Source organism: Olea europaea, unplaced genomic scaffold, assembly GCF_002742605.1.
Source record: "Olea europaea var. sylvestris unplaced genomic scaffold, O_europaea_v1 scaffold2910, whole genome shotgun sequence".
NCBI classification, from domain to species: Eukaryota; Viridiplantae; Streptophyta; class Magnoliopsida; order Lamiales; family Oleaceae; genus Olea; species Olea europaea.
Window position 1 is genome coordinate 173,280 of NW_019247672.1, and position 16,367 is coordinate 189,646.

General features: G+C 34.6%; 2 protein-coding genes across 2 annotated transcripts; one reads left to right on the forward strand and one right to left on the reverse strand.

Moving 5' to 3' along the window:
• Positions 1–6,737: 6,737 nt before the first annotated feature.
• LOC111384421 (ABC transporter C family member 3-like) lies at positions 6,738–14,382 on the forward strand. Its single transcript, XM_023008694.1, has 10 exons — positions 6,738–9,328; positions 9,635–9,721; positions 9,808–10,446; positions 10,556–10,720; positions 11,685–11,979; positions 12,100–12,314; positions 12,679–12,984; positions 13,277–13,340; positions 13,437–13,676; positions 13,759–14,382. Exons 1-10 carry the CDS (start codon positions 6,926–6,928, stop codon positions 13,881–13,883), a joined length of 4,539 nt encoding a protein of 1,512 aa, XP_022864462.1. The 5' UTR covers positions 6,738–6,925; the 3' UTR covers positions 13,884–14,382.
• A 67-nt stretch (positions 14,383–14,449) lies between these two features.
• LOC111384422 (serine acetyltransferase 1, chloroplastic-like) lies at positions 14,450–16,155 on the reverse strand. Its single transcript, XM_023008695.1, has one exon. The coding sequence runs from the start codon at positions 15,885–15,887 to the stop codon at positions 14,790–14,792; it is 1,098 nt and encodes a 365-aa protein (XP_022864463.1). The 5' UTR covers positions 15,888–16,155; the 3' UTR covers positions 14,450–14,789.
• Between the last annotated feature and the right edge of the window lie 212 nt (positions 16,156–16,367).

Here is a 16,367-nt window from a genome sequence, read left to right on the forward strand (position 1 = left end):
GTGGGTACAAAGCAACATTTCTCTAATTCCATTACTAAGTCAAAAGGCAATGGCAAAAAGTATACTCCTACATGCAATGTAGCAACATTTGCTTATCTTCAACGTGTAGGTTAACTTCTCCATCTCGCAGTGATCTACCAACATTTAGTTTCTCCATATTTGTATAAAAATGAGATCTACATCTGGTATCAAATACCTAAGAAACTCGTGAAGTAGACGTAAACCACGCTATATTCCTTCCAATGACCTTTCATTCTATAATGAAACCAAGGGTTATTAGATTTGGTATTGTCCTTCGCTTTGACGGTCTTAACCATATTGGACGCTTTCACAAAGCCCCTTTAGACTTCCTCTTAATATTTTTAGAGGAATCAATGGCTTGCCCACTACTAATTTTGATGTTAGGCTTAACGATCTTAAGCATGTTAAGCAACTCAGTAATTGTGCATACGAGCTTATTTACGTTAAATTCATAATTAGTTGTGAATAGCTTTCTCTGACAGAGATTGCAAAATCAAGTCACTAGTTAGTTTACAGTTTATGATTGAACTCAATTGAGACATTTCTCAACGTCAATCATCTTCGGTGTCTAAGCATCGATTGAAGATTACTCTGTCATTTTGCACCGGTATAGTTATTTGGAAGTCTCATATCCTTCCACACATGATTATTATCATACAACTCTTTGTAATGAAGAATTATATATTTACATCTACACTCTCAAGTTGCTTTTGTAACTCAGTGACATAGTTGCAAGCATCACATGCGTTCAATACTATCTCATCACTGTCTTTATTATAGTAGCCACATTTTCCTTAGTTGAGTCATCATCAGGTGTTTCTGAAAAATGACTACTTAAGGACAACCAACTTTCTTATGCCTGAGAACAACTCTCAAATTGCAGTGCCAATCAAGAAGATTTAATTTGGTTGTTGGCATCCAATATGCCTCTCAAATACACATGGTTACTCACGATTCAATAAATATAAATGACGAAAAGAAAAAGAATAATATATAAAATGCATAAATTAATTTAACATGGACTTTTATTAAAGTAATTATGTTCACACCGTTTAATATAAATTTATGACCCTCTCACATAAATTTATGGAGTCCATACTTGACTCTCAGTGGGCTAAGATCCCTTCTATTATATCAAGACCTTTAGTGTACTCAACAAGCCTTAATATAATATTTGGATAGATACTATTATTAATTGTATCTCCATATAATTCACAGATCATTAAGTTGACAACTCTTTGTTTTTCATACATCTTATGTGTTAGCTTAACACGCCTCTAAAATTTATCTTCTTGAGTGTACTCAACAAAAGATAAATTTTAGTTAAGTCAAACTCGTCATTCAAAAATATCAAATATTTCATAGTGTTAAACATATCCCTAATAGACCAGCCTTGAGTGTACTCAACAAGTTAAGACGATTTGGGACTCTGATTTTTCACTATAATGATGGAAGGCGATTATAAATGTGACTTATAATTTATGGAGGGATTTTGCATTTAAGGGTCTCATTGTAACAATCATATATATTTTATTATACATCTACCATACAAATAAATATATATATAACATAATATAATAGTGTAGACGATTATGGATTTTACTATCTAGTCTTCCCGAGTTATAAGGAAGACTAGTTGATCAATTCCTAGGGGGTATTACATTGATCAATATCAATGCACCATCTCCATGGTATCCTCCTCTTCTTGTTTCTTCAATTAGTCTAGTTGCAACCTGTATCCTATACTAGTTGGCACGCGGGCCTAAATGAAATTTGATTCGCAGGTCCATAGCAACAATAATAATAACGGACTCTCAAGTCCAAAATGATCAAGAGCTCGTAGGCCCAAAATAATAACAATAATAATGGGCTCGCATGCCCAAAACAATTAAGAGCTCGCAGGCCCATAAAACGACAAGAATAAAAATTAACGATTCAACACATCCATATGCTCGAGTCCATAATTGTCCACTAATAATACATTCATCACATAAATGTATACCTATATAATATCTAATATTATATGCAAATAAGTTTCAAGTTTCTAGCAATTAAGTCGTCTAAACTCTTTTAGACAAATGGATCGGATTAATTAAACAATTAATTAATCATATTAATCGATTATTTAATTAGCGGGAATATTTAATTAAAATCAAATTTTAATTAAATACCAAATTAGAGTCCAATTCTAATTCAACAATTTTAGGGCGGGATAATTTAATTAAAATCAAATCTTAATTAAATATCAAATTAGAGTCCAACTTTAATTTCATAACTTAAGGCGGTTGAATTTAATTAAAATCAAATTTTAATTAAATACCAAATTAGAGTCCAATTCTAATTCAACAATTTTAGGGCGGGATAATTTAATTAAAATCAAATCTTAATTAAATATCAAATTAGAGTCCAACTTTAATTTCATAACTTAAGGCGGTTGAATTTAATTAAAATCAAATTTTAATTAAATAGTAAAATTAGAGTCCAACTCTAAATCTAAGATTTTAGGGCATGTTTAATCAAAATCAAATTTTAATTAAACATCAAATTATAGTCTAACTCTAATTTAAAGAAAAGTTTAGGACGAAACAATTTAATTAAAATCAAAGTTTAATTAAATATCAAATTAGAATCCAATTCTTCAAAATTAAAACTCTAGTCAAAATAGGTCAAATTCCATTTAAAAATCATTTTAATACTTATATTCAAAACACCTTTAGAAATGTGCAATTTGACCCATTTTAAAATTATGAATAGGCCCTCCAATTTGCGAAATTGCAAAGATGCCCTTCAATAAAATAATTGCAACCTTGACCCCCGAAAACAAATTGCCAAAAGGGGTCCTTAATATTAAATATTGCAAACCGACCCTCATTTAAAAAAATTAACATCATAAGGATATTGCAAACGGGAGCCTACAGATTCCCTTTCCTTTCGACTCCACTGGCAGATTCCCTTTCGTTTCCCTTTTTTTTCTCAATACAAAATTTATTTTCTTTTTAAATCAGATTTCAAAAGAATGAAAATCAAATAACATCTTAATTGCTAGAAACAAGAAAAGAACAAAATCAACTTTTCATTGTTCCCAAAAATTTAAAATAATCTCTAACAAACACAAAGTAGGCTCTGATACTACTTGTTGGGAATCTACTTAACATGCACAGAGAACAAGATTGCAGCTACCAGGGTTTCTCTTTTTGTCCTAGCAAGAATAATTATGAGAAAAACATATGGATTGAAAACCCTAGCCATGTATTTATATAAGCTCAAACGTGCCTAGCTTGGGCCGATCGAATATTTAATTAAATTCGATACGTGAATTAATTAATCCAATTAATTAATTCGAGTCTATAAATAACCAAACTAATTAATTAATTTATCCAAAGATTGTTAAATCAATTAATTGACAAATTGCAATATTTTAATTATCTTTTGTATATGATCCATCAGGTTCCCGATCGCGGTGCCTAACGACGTGAAATATTATTTTGATCTAATCAAAATTGATAAATTAAAACACCCTTTTAATTTATCATCAATTCACATTCGTCATCCCAAATTGACATCTAGCAAGGTGTCAGGGCAATACATGTGACGGGAAATGTCATGTGGTATGACAAAACCAAATTCGTTCGTTTACCGTGAAACTATAATCCATTTGTCAATATGATCCGATCAATTACGAGATATAGAAGTGTGTCAATCTCGATTATCGATCATATATTTCACTCCACTATTAAGTCAATATAAGTCGAAAACTCATTTTCGACTTATGAGTACACATTGACTAAGGATTTCGTTATCAACTTAATTGAATGAAACGCAGATCATAATCTCTTGCTATCTAAGAGTGACAAATCATTTATTGATCATTAACAATTTTCATATGATTATTGACATATCCGAACGATGCCGTATTAGCAGCCCTTGGTAGAGCAATATCTAACACCGTCAGAACATGACTGTCCTCATAAAAGGTATTATGACGACCTCAAGTCAAAAGGACCAATCCCATTATGGAACATTAGAGATTAACTACTGACACTCGGATAGTTATCCATGTGGAATCTCTTGACGGGCCTCCAATATTTTGTTCTATAACAAAACATCCACGTGTTCATTTAAGTATCACCGCACTTTAACTTGTGAGATCAGCTACTTACTTCACAAGTAAGAAATGTCACACGTGATAGTCTATCCGTAATAACGATATCCGTATCTCGTTATTACTTACGACCCCTGACAATTTAAGATTCAATCAGATGTAATTTGTATCTCACAATCACAACTCCTTGTGATTAACAAATTACGAAAATTTGAATCTATAAACTCTATTATTTATTTAATTGTCTATTAATTAAATAATAGATTTGCCATTAAATTGCATGAATTATATATATCAAAAGCATTTATATCCAAAGTTGATTAGACATAGGGCATAATACTTACAATCCTAACTTCGTTGATTGACACGAATTTTAAATATACTTTTAAGATATATAACTTGTATTAAAATGTTATTTTATTATATAGAACATAATGTTATTTCAACGAGACCACTTATTTGTTATTTAAGCGTGAAGAGTTGTACATTAATGGTGCATTATATTGTAACAAGACTATTTATTTCTATATATTTATTAATTAATCTGTTTATAAATTCTTTTCGAATATGCACAATAAAAGATTGACTTAGTAATTGATAATATTTATACTAAAAACAATAACTAAAAAAAAAAGAAGAAGAAGCATGATTACATGACAAAAATATATTTGATATTTAATTTTGGAACTGAAGGCTATGCTAAAAAAATTTATTTATGGATACATAAGCAAGTTTTATTAGCAACGCAGTAAAATTCTTAGTTAAACTTTGTCCACGCTCAATCATAATCCTAGCTCCATCCTTGATTAACACGAATTTTGATTATACTTTTAAGAAAAATAAATTGGATTAATTAAAAATAAGTTATTTTAATATATTTAGAACGAAAAGTTATTTCAACAAGGCTATTTATTTGTGATTTAAGCATGAAGAATTATTTATTAATTGGTGCATTATATTTTAACAAGACTATTTATTTCTATTTATTTATTAATTAAATTGTTTATAAATTCATTTCAAATCTTAACATGCACCATAAAAGATTCACTTAGTAATAGATAATATTCATACAAAAAAAAAAATATTAAATTAAAGAAGCACGACTAAATGATAAAAATATATTAGATATTTAATTTTGGAACTGGAGGCTTAGCTTAAAAAAAGTTATTTATGAATACTAGCAACTAATAAAATTCTTCGTTAAACTTTGTCCTCACTCAACCATAATCCTAACTCCATCCTAGATTGACACGAATCTTAAATATACTTTTAAGGTAAATAACTTTTATACACATATGTTATTTTAATACATTTAGTAAAAATAGTTACTTCAACAAGACTGTATATTTGTTACTTAATTGGTGCATTATATTTAACAATACCGTTTATTTCTATTTATTTATTTATTAAATTGTTTATAAATTCTTCCTAATCTCAACACGCACCATTAAAGATTGACTTAGTAATAGATAATATTTATACAAAAAACAATAACTAAATAAAAATGCATGACTACATGAGAAAAAATATATTTTGTTAAAATTTGGAGTCCATCTTAATAAGGCCAACCTTATTAAAAGGAATGATCCAAAGTCTATTTAAGTTGGTCAATATTTTAGTATTTAATCGATGTGAAATTTATTCCCTTAACATGCCCCCGCAAGTTGATGACTCTTTTTTAGCAGATCAATCTTGAAATTCGTATGTTCATTTTTTAGACTTAATCAAATTGAACAGCTCGTTGGAGCTTATTGGGCTCTGATACCACATAAAGACTTGGGGTCCATCTTAATAAAATCTACCTTGTTAAGAGGAGTGGTCCAAAATTTATTTAAGTTGGTCAATATTTCAGTATTTAACCGATGTGAAATTTATTCCCTTAACATATTTGATATTTAATTGGAACAGAAGGCTAAGCTTAAAATAATTATTCATGAATATATAACCAAGTTGAGAAATGATCCAAAGTCTATTTAAGTTGGTCAATATTTTAGTATTTAATCGATGTGGAATTTATTCCCTTAACATGCCCCCGCAAGTTGATGACTCTTTTTTAGCAGATCAATCTTGAAATTCGTATGTTCATTTTTTAGACTTAATCAAATTGAACAGCTCGTTGGAACTTATTGGGCTCTGATACCACATAAAGACTTGAGGTCCATCTTAATAAAATCTACCTTGTTAAGAGGAGTGGTCCAAAATTTATTTAAGTTGGTCAATATTTCAGTATTTAACCGATGTGGAATTTATTCCCTTAACATATTTGATATTTAATTGGAACAGAAGGCTAAGCTTAAAATAATTATTCATGAATATATAACCAAGTTCTATTAGCAACTATTAAAATTTTTAGTTAAACTTTGTACTCACTCAATCATGATCCATCTCTGATTGACTTGAGTTTTGAATATACTTTTAAGATAAATAACTTGTATTGATTAAAAATATGTTATTTTAATATATTTAGAACAAAATGTTGCATGTTTGGTTAAGTTTAAAGATAATTTATATTCGCTTTTAAGAATTTTATTTTTTCTTGCCCGTGCGTTAGTAAAGTTGCACAATAAAGTTATTTTCCTTTCAAACACTGTCCCACTTGTCTTCCCCACTCCCTGAGTTCTCTCCATCATCTTTTCTACAGTACTTTACGTACGCCCAATGTAGACCACTTTTGACATATCTCTTTGTTCTAATTTCTACATCCTCGCTGTTGAAATATGCCTACTGATTTCGTTCACTTGTCACTACAAGTCTACTACACTTACAAAGCAAATAGAAAAACCTGGCAAGCCACAATACCTCATGGCAATGGATAATTTTCATAGAAAGCTATTGTTCCTGAAGAGTAATGGCATGTCGATGTTTATATCTAAATTTATACTATTGAATAATGGAGGCGATAATGTTCTGCTAAACCCAATTGTCCTGCGTTTCTTTACTGGTTCTTTGCACTTGGTTTTGCTGCTTGTTCTGTTCATATTATGGATTTTCAAGAAAATCACGAAGAGGCAAAACCAGAGTGTTAGGCGAACCAGGCTCTTGTATTCCAAACCAACCCTGTTTTGCTGTATCGGTTTTTCATTGTTTAATTTTGTTTTGTGTCTATTGAACCACTTTTATCCGTATTCACATGGTTGGTCTGATGAAAAGATTCTAAATTTACTAGATTTGGGAGCAAAGACACTAGCTTGGTTAGGTCTTTCTGTTTTCTTGCACTCACAGTTCTTTAATTCAGGTGAAACTAAGTATCCAATTGTTTTAAGGCTCTGGTGGGGGATTTTCTTAGTTATTTCTTGTTATTGCCTAGCAATAGACTTTGTTTATTACCAGAAGCACCAAAATTTATCAACTCTATATTGGGTGTCTGATATTGTTTCCACTGTTATGGGTTTATTCTTCTGTTGTGCGGAAACTTTGTGTAAGAAAGTCAACGAAGATAACCTTCTTCAGGAACCCCTTTTAAACGGTAGTGTTACTAGTGGTAGAGAGTCTGAGATACCTTCCACTGGGGATGAAATTGTTACCCCTTATGCAAATGCTAGTATTTTTAGTATCCTTACTTTCTCTTGGATGAGCCCTTTGATTTCTGCTGGTAATAAGAAAGTATTGAATCTTGAGGATGTCCCTCAACTTGCCAGTTTTGATAGCGTTAGAGGCGCATTTCTGATTCTATACAATAAGTTAGAGTCTGATACTGGGAGAAATAATAGAGTGACTGCACTCATTCTGGCAAAGGGACTGATATTCACAATTCGGAAGGAAATTGCACTCTCAGCTGTCTACGTGCTTGTGAATACATTGGCTTCTTATGTTGGTCCATACCTTATTGACACACTTGTTCAATACCTAACTGGACATCAAGATTTCCAAAATGAAGGCTGTTTGTTAGTTTCCGCATTCTTCATCTCAAAGCTCGTTGAATGCTTGACCCAAAGACACTGGTATTTTAAGGTGCAGCAAGCTGGATTTAGGGCCAGGGGAGCATTGATTGCTAAAATATACAATAAGAGCTTGACACTTTCGAGCCAATCAAAACAGGGACACTCCACGGGGGAGATCATTAATTTTATGTCAGTTGATGCTGAGAGGATTGGTGACTTCGAATGGTATATACATGAACCATGGATAGTACTCGTGCAGATTGGTTTGGCCCTAGTTATCTTATATAAAAATCTTGGGCTTGCTTCTCTTGCTACACTTGTTGCCACAGTTTTGGTGATGTTAGCAAATGTACCCTTGGGGAGTGTAGAGGAGAAATTTCAGAATAAGTTAATGGAATCTAAAGACAGAAGGATGAAGGCTACATCTGAAGTCTTGAAGAACATGAGGATCCTTAAGCTTCAGGCTTGGGAGATGAAGTTTTTGTCCAAAATTCTTGAGCTTAGGGAAAACGAGATTGGATGGTTGAGAAAATATGTGTACACTAAAGCCATGTCGACACTCGTCTTTTGGAGTGCCCCTACATTTGTTTCTGTGGTAACTTTTGGTGCTTGTTTGCTAATGGGAATTCCCCTCGAATCAGGGAAGATACTCTCTGCACTTGCAACCTTTAGAATCCTTCAAGAGTCTATTTACAGTCTTCCCGATACAATCTCTATGCTAGTACAGACTAAAGTTTCTCTTGATCGAATTGCATCTTTTCTCTCTCTCGAAGACATGCAGCCTGGTGTTATAGAGAAGCTTCCAATGGGTAGTTCTAACATAGTTGTTGAGATAATAGATGGGAATTTTGCTTGGGATGCATATTCTCCTAGTTCAGCTTTAAAAGATATTAATCTCAGAGTATTTCATGGCATGAGAATTGCCATTTCTGGTGCCGTTGGTTCAGGCAAGTCAAGCTTACTCTCTTGTATTCTGGGAGAAATGCCAAAAATATCTGGAAATGTCAAGCTCTGTGGATCAAAGGCATATGTTGCTCAGTCACCCTGGATTCAGAGTGGCAAAATTGAAGAGAACATACTGTTTGGTAGGAAGATGGACAGACAAAGGTATGATAGGGTCATTGAAGCATGTTCCTTAAGGAAAGACTTGGAACTCCTACCATTTGGTGATCAAACAGTCATCGGTGAGAGAGGGATCAACTTGAGTGGTGGGCAAAAGCAGAGGATACAGATTGCACGTGCTCTATATCAAGAAGCTGACATTTATCTGTTTGACGATCCATTTAGTGCCGTTGATGCACATACAGGAACCCATCTGTTCAATGTAAAGACCATATCTCTGTGTTACCATTGTTATTCTATTATAATTCATGTAGTCCCGTGCATAATCTTGTTTATAGTTGCAGGAACCCATCTGTTTATTATAAGCATCGTATCTTTGTCTCTCTATAAGCAATGTCTATGCTTTTTCATTTCATTTTATTTTATTATTATTATTTTTTTTTTGTTGATGTTGTCTCTCTCCAGCTGATTGAGACTTAGCTCTTGTTCGGCGTAGATTAAACACCAGACTGGGGCTTAAGGGGCATTCTTAATTTGATGTTCTGATATTCATGATCTTTAATGGCAGGAATGTATATTGCGGATTCTGGATTCTAAAACCGTTATTTATGTTACACATCAAATGGAGTTTTTACCTGCTGCACATCTCATATTGGTGAGCTATTCACGTCTTGCACGTTTCATTTACCTTGATTATCCTGTCTCCAGTTAACTAAGCTGCAGAACCTAATCAATCGTCAGGTTATGAAAGATGGAAGGATTACACAAGCTGGAAAGTATCATGACATTCTCGAATCAGGAACTGACTTCATGCATCTTATTGGTGCACATAAAGAAGCTTTATCTGCTCTCAGTTTCACTGAGGTGGGGGCAGTGACTATTGGTGAGGGAAATAGTTTCTCAGGGAATGCTAAGAATGTTTTGCTGAAAAAGGAAAGTCGAGATGCTCAAAATGGTGAAGCAGACAATATTATGGGAACAAAGGGACAGCTTGTTGAAGAAGAAGAAAGAGAGAAGGGTGGAGTTGGTTTGTCAGTCTACAAGAAATACATCATGACAGCATATGGAGGAGCCCTCGTGCCGTTTATATTGTTAGCACAAATTCTGTTTCAGTTGCTTCAAATTGGAAGCAATTACTGGATGGCTTGGGCAACTCCCATCTCAAAGGATGTACCACCTCCAGTGGGAGGCTATACCCTTATCATTGTCTATGTTGCTTTTGGTATTGGATGTTCTTTTTGTACGCTTGCCAGAGCTTTGCTTCTTGTGACGGCTGGCTGTAAGACAGCCATGATACTTTTCGAGAAAATGCATCAGTGCATATTTCGGGCCCCCATGTCTTTCTTCGACGCCACTCCAAGTGGGAGAATTCTGAATAGAGTACGAAAAATGCATTATTTTGTGATTGCTGCTTATAATCTTTATTTTTTTTTTCCTTTTTTTCCCCCATTATGAAATTTATTGTTAACTGAACTGTGTTCTGTCACAGATATCTACTGACCAAAGTGCAGTGGATTTAGACATTCCATTTCAAGTTGGAACATTTGCCTTTTCGATTGTACAGCTTCTGGGAATCATTGGAGTAATGTCACAAGTCGCATGGCCGGTCTTCATCATCTTCATTCCAGTGATTGCAATTAGCGTGTGGTTGCAGGTAACTCCATTTTGATTTGGAGTATTTTGTAGCTCTCATAATTGCAGCATGTAATAGGAGTTTGTATTTTCATGTGGTTCTTTCTCCCTATATCCAACTTGATGATAGTTAATCAATTAGCCAGTAGCTAAAAGCCCGTATTTTGCACTAGATTTCCCCTTTTTATTGTATATATGTGGCAATGGAATAAATTTCATCATGTTATGGGAAAGTAAAATATATATATTCAAATAATATGTTGCCTACTTACTCTTTACATTTAGAGATAGTAATAGAATTCACTAGTTAATTGTGGTGAAACTTTTTCTTCACTTGTAGGTTTCCAGAATAACATTTGCATTATTGTCAAATTTCAACAGTAAAAGAAATGAAGTCGTTCTTGGATTTTTGTTGCCTTTATCCATGAGCACACTTGGTCCCTTTTTGCACTTTTATCTCCAACCTTTGTTTCTTGACATTTTCGCCCCCATCCTTCCATTTTTATGTGTAAGTAGTACCTGCAGACACGTTACATTGACAGTTAAGATTGCCAAGATTAAATGAAGAATAAACATAAAAAGATAAAAAAAAACAACAGAAAAAAAGGAATTATCATCTTACCTCCAATGAAGGAGGACAACCAGTATTCATGAATTTAGTAAACAATACATTATCTTAGCGTACCTATAAATCTTAAATACTTGAAAATTGGTTTTCAATATTTTATTATTGTATAACATTAGATGTCGTTAAAGTAGTAAGAGTATGTTAGTATTGTTGGGACTTGACGTTGGTCTGATTTTTCTTGAGGATCTGCTTTGTAACAAGGTGAGAGGAGATGGTCCACACCCTATAGCTGAGCATCTATGCTTACCTTAGTTCTTGGTCTGAGTTATCTAGCACCCTATGAAGGGTACTGTCAGCCAAAACGAAGATGTGATGTAGTTCCAGAAGCTGAAAAAACCTTGTAATTTGTCTTGTGCAGCGATATTACATACCTTCAGCACGAGAAATGTCACGATTGATTGGAGTGTGCAAAGCTCCAGTCATACAGCACTTTGCTGAGACACTCTCAGGATCGAGCACAATTAAAGGTTTTGATCAGGAATCTAGATTCTGTGACATGAGCATGAAACTGATAGATGGATATTTGCGGCCAAAATTCCACAATGCTGGTGCTATGGAGTGGCTTTGCTTTCGGTTGGACATATTATCCCTAATTACTTTTGCTTCTTCATTGGTTATCTTAATCTCTGTTCCAAAGGGAACAATTGATCCGAGTAAGTTTCTTCATATCATGCATTCCGACTTATGAGTATCTCTTTAGTGCAGCACGTGCAATGGTACAAAACTAGATGTGTAGCTAACACTTTTTTCGCCTTTTCCTCAATGATTTGAAGGTATTGCGGGATTGGCAGTGACATATGGGTTGAATCTAAACACATTGCAAGCTTGGTTTGTTTGGAATCTTTGCCTTATGGAAAATATGATAATTTCAGTTGAAAGAATACTTCAGTACACTTGTATCCCTACGGAGCCCCCTCTTGTTGTAGAATCAAATAGGCCTTCAAGTCATTGGCCTACACATGGAGAAGTCAATATCCGCGATCTTCAGGTAGTTTTGCTCAAACTTTTTATTTATAATTAATGGATCTATTAATGATTTAATTATTATGCCTCAGTATTGAGCCATTTGTTGAACCACCTCATCTAAAACCTTAAGCTATTAAAAGGGGAACGTATTTTTTTACTAAATTTAGTCTTCACTTCGCCCCTCACGTGAGGCCACATTTTTCACCGGAGGCCTAACAAGGGCACAATTTTTAACTCAGACTTGAACTGAGGACCTCTACTTGTTTATTTACCATTTTGGATGGGTATAAAAACTTTAAGCTATTAGAGAGACAACGTGGATGTTTACTTAAATTTAGTCTTCAACACAATCGGACCAAGCTAATGAAGATAAGTAATAATTGTAGGTCCGATATGCCCCGCACCTGCCTCTTGTCTTACGAGGACTTTCATGCACTTTCTTTGGTGGTAAGAAGACTGGAATAGTAGGGAGGACGGGCAGTGGTAAATCAACTCTTATACAGACTCTCTTCCGCATTGTCGAACCAGCTGGTGGACAAGTATTGATTGATGGTGTCAATATCTCATCAATTGGACTGCATGATTTGAGATCTAGATTGAGCATAATACCACAGGATCCAACCATGTTTGAGGGGACAGTTAGAAGTAACATGGATCCCCTAGAAGAGTATACAGATGAGCAGATTTGGGAGGTGGATCTTCTCTTTGATGTTATCGATTTTACAATCATAGAATAGAGACAGACCTCAAGGGGTGTTACAAAGTCACTTTCCTTAAAAGCGTTAATTTCCGCCACCACTTGGGAATTATTATGTACGATCGGATTCAGGCAAATTGCTTCTCCGGAAAGTGATGTTGTAACACGCCTTGAAGCCTACCTCTAATTTTTAATTATAAAATCAACAAAATTTTCGAAAATTTTATATGTCGGCTTGATGTGAACTCTCTGATTTTCGAGAATGAAAATGTTCTCCTTTCCTTTAGGCTCTTGATAAATGCCAGCTTGGAGATGAGGTTCGAGAGAAGGAAGGCAAGCTTGATTCCACAGGTTTTCTTCTCAACTAATTTATCCTTTGCAATTTTTCTTACCAATATATTATCAAAATGTCTTGTTGATTTCTTGGTTTTACAATAAAAATTATAGTTTCTGAGAATGGAGATAACTGGAGTGTCGGCCAAAGGCAGCTCGTTTGTCTTGGACGTGTTCTACTTAAGAAAAGCAAGGTTCTGGTGCTAGATGAGGCCACAGCATCAGTAGACACAGCAACTGATTATCTGATTCAACAGACTCTTAGGCAGCACTTCTCTGATTGCACCGTTATAACAATTGCACACAGGATAACATCTGTGCTCGACAGTGATATTGTTCTATTACTAGATCACGGTATAGGACCTCATTACAATGCTGTAATCTTTAGGTGCGTTTGTAACTTATTGGTGTTCACCTTCTTTATCCCGTGGTGCAGGACTTATTAAGGAAAATGATTCTCCAGAAAAGTTGCTCGAGGACAAGTCATCTTCATTTTCAAAGCTCGTAGCTGAGTACAGTAGGAGATCAAGTCCCAGTTATGGAAATTCAACAAACATCTGAGCATAAGATCTTCCCCATGTTCATTAACCCAAACAACGAGCCTTTCTGTCACCGGTGGTCCTCTAGCACTCAAGTCACATCGGGGTCTAGATCCAACCTCGGCCTGAATATAGTTGAAAGAATTCTAACCTTCGATTGACATGATGATGTCAAAATCCTGTGAAGGTAACAATCCTAGATGCATATTCTGGACTTGTTTGATTGCAAGAGTTTTGTTGCGGAGAAGATGGGTGAGGGTCATGCAGTTGACAAATAATATGGCATTTCCCAAGCTTCTGCACTGTAATCATAATGCAAGATTCTTGCAATTTATACGAACCAGCAGATGCAACTAATTATGTTTTTCTAGTATGTCATCATGTCCATTATTTCTAGAATAATACTGGATGAATTTTCTACATTTCAAGTCGATAGCATCACAACTACACTAAGCACCTTGTTTGAAGCCTGCCGCTAATTTATTGGCTTCCTTGATTATTGTTACGTGTGTTTCTTGTTACTTTATTTTGTTACCAAAGGCACCATTTGTTTTAACAGCTCATAGAGGAGTGAATTTTCTCCAATGATAGATTGAAAAATAGAATTTCCTTCAATAATAATAAGAAAGATAAGATAAGACTATTACTTAGCGGTCATACAGGGAGGTCTTACATTGTGACTCGAGTAGTTTTGCCTCGTAAGCCTGGAAAGAGACAACATAATTTCTTTCGAAAATCTAGTAAAGGGTCCACTTGGCGATTTTGTCATGGATTATGTACCAATACAGCACAGAATCTAAAGGCAACCATGACACAGAATACGACACCAAGACAAGAATTCCTCTATGCTAATAGGAGAACTCAGGCTCTCTCTTAAAAGCACAAGAAAAGCCCCAAACTCCTACAGAAACAGGAAAAAGTGATTGCCTTAAATAACGTAATCAGACCACTTGGATATATCTGATGTATGATCCATGGTCAAGCTAGGAATTTTATCCAGCTTAATTGGATTATCTTTCCCACCAATCAATTTAGCTGGATTTCCTACAGCAGTAGTTCTAGCAGGCACCTGTTTCAACACCACAGAACCAGCACCAATTTTAGCTCCATCTTCAATTCTAACATTTCCCAGTACACAAGTCCCTGCCCCAATCAAAACCCCATCACCAATTTTAGGATGCCTGTCTCCACTAACCTTCCCAGTGCCACCAAGAGTCACATTGTGCAAAATTGACACATTATTTCCAATCACTGCTGTTTCTCCTATTACAACTCCTGTAGCGTGATCAAGCAAAATCCCCTTTCCAATTTTGGCCCCAGGATGAATATCCACTGCAAAAACTTCAGATACTCTACTTTGTATCAGAAGGGCAAGAATTTTTCTCCCTTGTGACCATAACTTATGTGCAACCCTATGAGCCTGGCATGCTAAAAACCCTTTGAAATTCAAGAAACAGTGAACATAACTTATACAAGCAGGGTCCCTTTCTTTAACAGCCCTCAAATCATCTTTAACAGCAATAATGATTTCTTGATCCTCTGTGAGAAAACCTACAAAAAGATCATACAGTGTACCGCTGGGCAAGCTAGAATCACTCAACTTCATGGAAAGATGATTAGCCAAAGCACTTCCCATTGAATCATGAGACAAGATTGAACTAAAATAATAGTAGCACAATATGGGTTCTCGATCAATATCTGACCTTGCCTCAATTTTCATCTGCTGCCATAAATTATCTTCCTGTTCATCTTCTTCACCACAAATTTCATCCAAAACATTAGGCGTGTCGAGGGTCTTTGACTTTTTTTCTGAAATGGGCACACATGAAACAAGACCAGAAAACATGGGTCTGCACTGTCTTAAATAGTTATTAAACGCATCATCTTCAACTTGGGTTCTGTTTGGATTTGTCTGAGGAGTATCTGTTCTTGAGGATTGGACACAAGTAGCCATAGTAACAGCTGACAACCTGATAGGGAAGAAGGGTTTCAGTATATATGGGGATCCAAGAATATTTGTGGACATGGAGAAGAAAGGCGATAAAAGAAGTGATTTTGAGGAGATAAAGCTATATAGAGGAAGAGATGAGAACCAGAATGGAAATGGATATTTTTTTGTTGGTAAAACAAATCAAATTAATAATCGTTCTTTAGCAAGTGATAAGGAAGAGAGGATGAGCCGATGAGGGTTCTTATGGAAGCGAGGGATGATGGCGCATTTTGTCGTGTTTATGCATAGTCGCATGTCATTACCGTGAACTTGAATGGTATAAAAATTCATCTGCATTTGAAGATTCTTATCTCCAAATTCCAGGAGTTGAAGAAAAGTATTTTATTTATCCTTGTCGACATAAATTTTGTTTCCTCATTTTACCATGAGTAATGCGGAATCGATAGTCACTCTACGTAGCATATATGTATCACTTGAATACGTAAAGCAACATGAATGCATCATATAATAAATCGATATATGTATAACACGTAAAGCAACTACATATATTCTTTA